At 47.7% G+C, this 6330-nt stretch overlaps 1 protein-coding gene across 1 annotated transcript in view; it reads left to right on the top strand.

Moving 5' to 3' along the window:
* MROH1 (maestro heat like repeat family member 1) overlaps window positions 1–6330 on the top strand; it is a 116614-nt gene that overhangs the window by 58954 nt on the left and 51330 nt on the right. The window contains exons 27-28 of the mRNA XM_075062045.1: window positions 559–694; window positions 1387–1499. Coding sequence (XP_074918146.1) covers window positions 559–694; window positions 1387–1499 — 249 coding nt within the window. The remainder of the gene's footprint in view (window positions 1–558; window positions 695–1386; window positions 1500–6330) is intronic.

Raw genomic sequence — 6330 nt, 5'->3', positions numbered from 1 at the left:
TGGGGGAATGCCCACTTCGTCAGATGGATCTGTCTAAGTGGGTATTCACCCACGAAAGCTCATGCTCCAAAACATCTGTTAGTCTATAAGGTGCCACAGGATTCTTTGCTGCTTTTACAGATCCAGACTAACATGGCTCCCCCTCTGATATATGACCCCTGGATCCCTTTCTGCAGCACTCCTTCCTAGGCAGTCATTTCCTATTTTGTATATGTGCAACTGATTGCTCCTTCCTAACTGGAGCACTTTGCATTTGTTGTTGTTGGATTTCATCCTACTGACTTCAGACCATTTCTCCAGTTTGTCCAGGTCATTTTGAATGTTAAGCCTATCCTCCAAAGCACTCGCAACCCCTCCCAGCTTGGTATCACCCACTGACTTTATAAGTGAACTCTCTGTGCCATTAGCTAAATCACTGATGAAGATATTGAACAGAACTGGGCCCAGAGCTGATCCCTTGGTACCTCCTGACCTGTTCCACTTGCCCTGCTAATGCTGCATACCAAGGCCATGCGGTTCATTAACACCCATGTGTGTGTTTCCTTCTCTCCTGCTCAGACCGTGGTGCCCTTTTATAACCTGGGGGTGCTGGTTGCACTGTTCTCCCCCCGGTGTTCAGACTCCCTTGCCAGCATTCGCCTGCGTGCTGTGGACTGCGCCTACTATCTACTCTGCATACAGCTGTGTTATGAAGGTAAACGAAAGGGATGAGGAGGGGCAGGCAGCATCACTGCCTAGGACAGTCTGCACCAGCCAGTGCTGAGGGAGCCCTGTAGCCTGGCAGACAGTGGGGAGGGAAATGCCCCTTCTGCTGCTACTGCCTGGTACCCAGATGCTGATGCAGAAAATCTTTCGGTGGAAAAATGCATTTTTTTGTCCGCTCCATGAAAGTTTTTTTGTACAAACAGAACTAGCATTGCTGGGCCCGGGTCTGTGACTGGCACTGTGCAGCACAAATCGTGGCATATCCGTGGTCCTGGCGTTGAGGAGGAAGCTCTACCCAGGAGAGGGTGCTCCTCCACTTGGAAGGCGTCAGTGGAGCTGTGGGACGCAGCAGAGGAAAAGCAGACTATACACAACATAAGAGAGGCTGGTGGGGTTGCAAACATGACTAGACCACAGAGCTGAGAGTTCAAACTCTGGGTTTAGTCCTGGCTTGCAGCGGGCTCTTTGGAGTGAGTCGCTTCACCTTTCTAGCCCCGCTTTCAAATGGGGAGGATAGTGTGCCAACTCCTGGGGGAGGGCAGGCAGCCAAGAGGCATAATGATCCAGTCTTGGGACCTCTGACCATGTCAGAGGTGCTGTGTTGGTGCCGGGTATAAAGCACGTGGGGAAGTCACGGCTGAGGAGCAGTTCTGCTAAGTCTGCTGCTTGTCTCGCATGTAGGATTCGCCCACAATTACAGAGATGAGAGGGTTGAGAGGCTTAAAGACCTGAAGAAAGGCCTGGAAGATCCTGACTTCACCATTCTCTTCAATACCTGCTACAACATTGCCATGGTAAGGCTGAGAGCCCTGCACATGCCACCGAATCCTGGTTTCTTCAGGGTAAATCCCCTGTTCTGGGGCCGGAGCCCACAAAGGCTCCAGTCCCCTTGTCTGTGATCTGGAGACTGCTGTGCCCTGAAGTCTGCTCTTCCCAGCCGTGGGGGCGGGTCAGAGAGCCTGGAGCACTTGGTGACAGAAGTGCTCTAAACAGCAGTGTCTAGACCAGGCCATGGCACGTAAGGGGCTTTGCTGGTGAGCCCTGTGACTGCCTTTGGGCACCTGTTTTGTAAACTGTCCATGTGTCATGTGGGAACGCCTAGCTTCCTTCCAGCTTGCTCCTTGTTCCGAACTCCTCGCCCTCACCTCTGTGTGGATGAGCAAAATGCCTCCTGCTGGGAAGTAGCAGGAAAGTGGCAGCTGTCCCGCAGTGCCCCAGAGCTGTCCGTGCCGTGGGGGATCCTGAAAGAGGGTCTGCTGTGCTGTCCTTGGAGTGACCTTTCCTCTACCAGTGTGACATGAAACCAGTCGCTGTGGCAGCTCTTGATAATGGCTGTGAATGTAGTAGCAGGGGAGTTGTGAGCTCTCAAGATCCTTGTACCATACTTGGCCTGGCAGCATAGGTGCAGCTGCCCAGCGGGTGAGGTGAACAGAACTCTCAGGCAGTGTGAGCACTGAGGTGTCGGGGTTCTGCATCTTAGTCCATCTCACACCTTTTCCCAAAGAGCACAATTACCTTTAGAGTTACAGACTTTAAGGTCTGAAGGGATCATTATGATCATCTAGTCTGACCTCCTGCACAACATAGGCCACATAATCTCACCTACCTATTCCTATATCAAACCCCTAACCCAGTGGTCCTCCAACCTTTTTCTTCTGGCACCATGGAGGACTGTGGCGGTGTACGAGCATCCTCCAAAATACCGCCGACAAGTGGCGTCATCCAGAGGTGTTGCCGCGAAATTTCGGCGGATGCTTGTCCGCCGGCCAGTAAGCAGGCGCACTTAGACACCCCGGCGGGCGCCATGGTGCCTGCAGGCACCATATTGGGGCCCCCTGCCTTAACGTATGTCTGAGCTATTGAAGTCCTCAAATCATGGTTTAAAGTCTTCAAGGTGCAGAGAATCCTCCAGCCAGTGACCCGTGCCCCATGCTGCAGAGGAAGGTGAAAAATCTCTAGAGCCTCTGCCAATCTGCCCTGGAGGAAAATTCCTTCCCGACCCCAAATATGGTGATCAGCTAAACCTTGAGCATGCTGGCAAGACTCGCCAGCCAGCACCCAGGAAAGAATTCTCTGTAGTAACTCAGATCCCACCCATCTAACATCCCATCACAGACCATTGGGCATATTTACCTGCTAATAATCAAAGATGAATTAATTGTCAAAATTAGGCTATCCCATCATACCATCCCTTCCATAAACTTATCAAGCTTAGTCTTGAAGCCAGATAGGTCTTTTCCCCCATTGCTCCCCTTGGGAGGCTGTTCCAGAACGTTACTCCTCTGATGGTTAGAAACCTTCATCTAATTTCAAGTCTAAACTTCCTGATGGCCAGTTTATATCCATTTGTTCCTGTGTCCACATTGGTACTGAGCTTAAATAATTCCTCTCCCTCCCTGATATTTATCCCTCTGATATATTTAGAGAGAGCCATCATAACTCCCCTCAGCCTTTGTTTGCTTAGGCCAAACAAACCAAGCCCTGAGTCTCCTCTCTAAGGTAGGTTTTCCATTCCTCGGATCATCCTAGTAGCCCGTCTCTGAACCTGTTCCAATTTGAATTCATCCCTCTTGAACATGGGAGACCAGAACTGCACACAGCATTCCAGATGAGGTCTCACCAGTGCTGTCAGGGTTCCCTGCCCACTCTGAACTCGGGGGTACGATGATGGAGGACCTGCATGGACACACTCTAAGCTTATATTCTACGCTAGCTAAATTAAAAACTTCCCAAGTCAAAAATCCTCCTTGTTCTTAAACGATTCGCTGCCACCACCAAGTGATTTAAAACAAACATTCATGGGAGGGGCCACTTGAGCCCTGCCCCTTCACCCCTTTCCCTGGGGAGCATTGGAATAATTACCCAGCGATTGTTAACAAGGTGAGCACAGACCAGCCTGGGGTTTTTTAGTGCTGCTAAACCAATCAGATTCTTAAAAGAAGAACTTTATTATTTTTTAAAAAAGTAAAAGAAGCACCTCTGTAAAATCAGAAAGGAAGGTAATTTTACAGGGAAATACAGTCATATAAACGGAGAACCTCTAGCTCATTTAAAGTTACCGACAGGAATAAACCTCCTTATAAAGAATATAGGAGTCAATGCTGTAATTTAGATTATCATTAGATTACTCTTGAACAGCGCACAAACCCTTTCCTCTCTCCTGAAATATTTTATTGGTCCTTCTGGTCTATTTTTGATAACCTTTCGTGTATATCCTGGCCGAATTAGATACTGCAACACAAAGTGTTACCCTCCCTATTATATTTATGACAAGTGTGGACTTAAAGGACTAACACCTCCTTAAGCTCACTGGAGGCCTCCTGAATCCCAAGACGCGCATTAGCTTACGGATTCCTGACGTTCATAGTCATCTGTATCACGAACTTCCGAGTCTTCTCCTCGCTCCTTGTTAGCCAACTGATGCTCCCATTATAGATTCTATTAACCCACTAGTGTTCAACTATTAAATCTCATCCCTATTTAACACATGGCACCTTATCATCTTTGCTCATTATCATCCGCAAACTTATTATTAAGCATAGATTGGTCCCAATATAAACTCCTTCCAGCCTGTCTTAAGTATACCCATTGTAGTCTCCTCTTAACCCATTCCTTATCCCTTTCTTTTTATTAATACTTTTTTTTTACATTTTATCCATTCGGTATCAAATGCTTACTGAAACAAGTAAATACGACCAACTGTGTTTCCTTTGTCTAAAAATCTGTACTTCCTTTATTTGGCACGCTATTGTACCATGTTGTATTTTGTCTACTTCATGTCCTTCTTTACACTTACACTTTAGTACTACACGATGTCAAACTGGCTTATTACCCAGATCTCTTTTTTCCTCTTATAAGGCATGTTAGTCAATTCTCCAAGTCCGTGGCGGTACAACCCCTGAGTTTACTGATTCCATATAACAGTTCTGCTATGGCTTGCAATTTCATGTGCCGTTCCTGTAATATCTTGGGAGAATTAACCTGGGCTCCGATTATTGTCCCATTAAGGTATAGTTTAGGATATGGTAAAATATATCTCATCCTGTCAGTCATCTACCATTTTATAAGCTCCTCATTAAAGACTGAGGCAAGTATTTGTTTAGATATTGGGCCATGCCTAGATTATCCTTAACCTCCACTCCATCCTTGGTGTTTGACGGTCTCACTTCTTCTTTCTTTGTTTTCTTCTTATTTATATGGCTATAGAACCTTTTACTGTTGGTTTTAATTCCCTTTGCAAGGTCCAACTACACATGGTTTTTGGCCTTTTTCACTTTATCCCTACGTGTTCTGACCTCAGTAAGGTAGCTTTCCTTGCTAATCCCACCCATCTTCCACTCCTTGTAGGCTTTCTGCTTTTTCTTAATCACCTCTTTGGGGGTATGTCTACACTACGGGATTATTCCGATTTTACAGAAACTGTTTTTTAAAAATTGTATAAATTAGAGTGCATGTGGCCACATTAAGCACATTAATTCGGCGTTGTGCATCCATGTACCGAGGCTAGTGTCGATTTCTGGAGCGTTGCACTATGGGTAGCTATCCCATAGCTATCCCATAGTTCCCGCATTCTCCCCCCCCTTGGAATTCTGGGTTGAGATCCCAGTGCCTGATGGGGCAAAAAACATTGTCACAGGTGGTTCTGGTTACAGCCTCACGCCTCCCTCCATGAAAGCAGCAGACAACCGTTTCGCGCCTCTTTCCCTGGGTGAACTGTTCAGACGCCATAGCACAGCAAGCATGGACCCTGCTCAGCTCAAGACAGCAATCATGGACGTTGTAAACACCTCGCGCATTATATCATGCAGTCTATGCTGAACCAGGACCTGCAAAACCAGGCGAAGAGGGGGCCGCTACGGCAGTGCGGCGACGAGAGTGATGAGGACATGGACACAGAATTCTCTCAAACCGTGGGCCCCTGCGCTTTGGAGATCCTGCTGGTAATGGGGCAGGTTGTAGCCATTGAATGCCAATTTTGGGCCCGGGAAACAAGCACAGACTGGTGAGACCGCACAGTTTTGCAGGTTTGGGATGATTCCCAGTGGCTGTGAAACTTTCGCATGCATAAGGGCGCTTTCATGGAACTTTGTGACTTGCTTTCCCCTGCCCTGAAATGCCAGAATACCAAGATAAGAGCAGCCCTCACAGTTGAGAAGCGAGTGGCAATAGCCCTCTGGAAGCTTGCAACGCCAGACAGCTACCGGTCAGTCAGGAATCAATTAGGAGTGGGCAAATGTACTGTGGGGGCTGCTGTGATGCAAGTAGCCAAAGCAATCATTAAGCTGCTGCTACGAAAGTAGTGACTCTGGGAAATGTGCAGGTCATAGCGGATGGCTTTGCTGCAATGGGATTCCCTAACTGTGCTGGGGTGATAGATGGAACCCATATCCCTATCTTGGCACCGGAGCACCAGGGCACCCACTACATAAACTGCAAGGGGTACTTTTCAATGGTGCTGCAAGCACTGGTGGATCACAAGGGACATTTAACCAACATCCACATGGGATGGCCGGGAAGGGTTCATGACGCTTGCGTCTTCGGGAACACTACTCTGTTTAAATGGCTTCAGCAAGGGAATTACTTCCCAGACCAGAAAATAACAGTTGGGGATGTTGAAATGCCTGT

Source organism: Chelonoidis abingdonii, chromosome 2, assembly GCF_003597395.2.
Source record: "Chelonoidis abingdonii isolate Lonesome George chromosome 2, CheloAbing_2.0, whole genome shotgun sequence".
Lineage (NCBI taxonomy): Eukaryota > Metazoa > Chordata > Testudines > Testudinidae > Chelonoidis > Chelonoidis abingdonii.
This window is presented reverse-complemented; position numbering and strand designations above follow the sequence as displayed.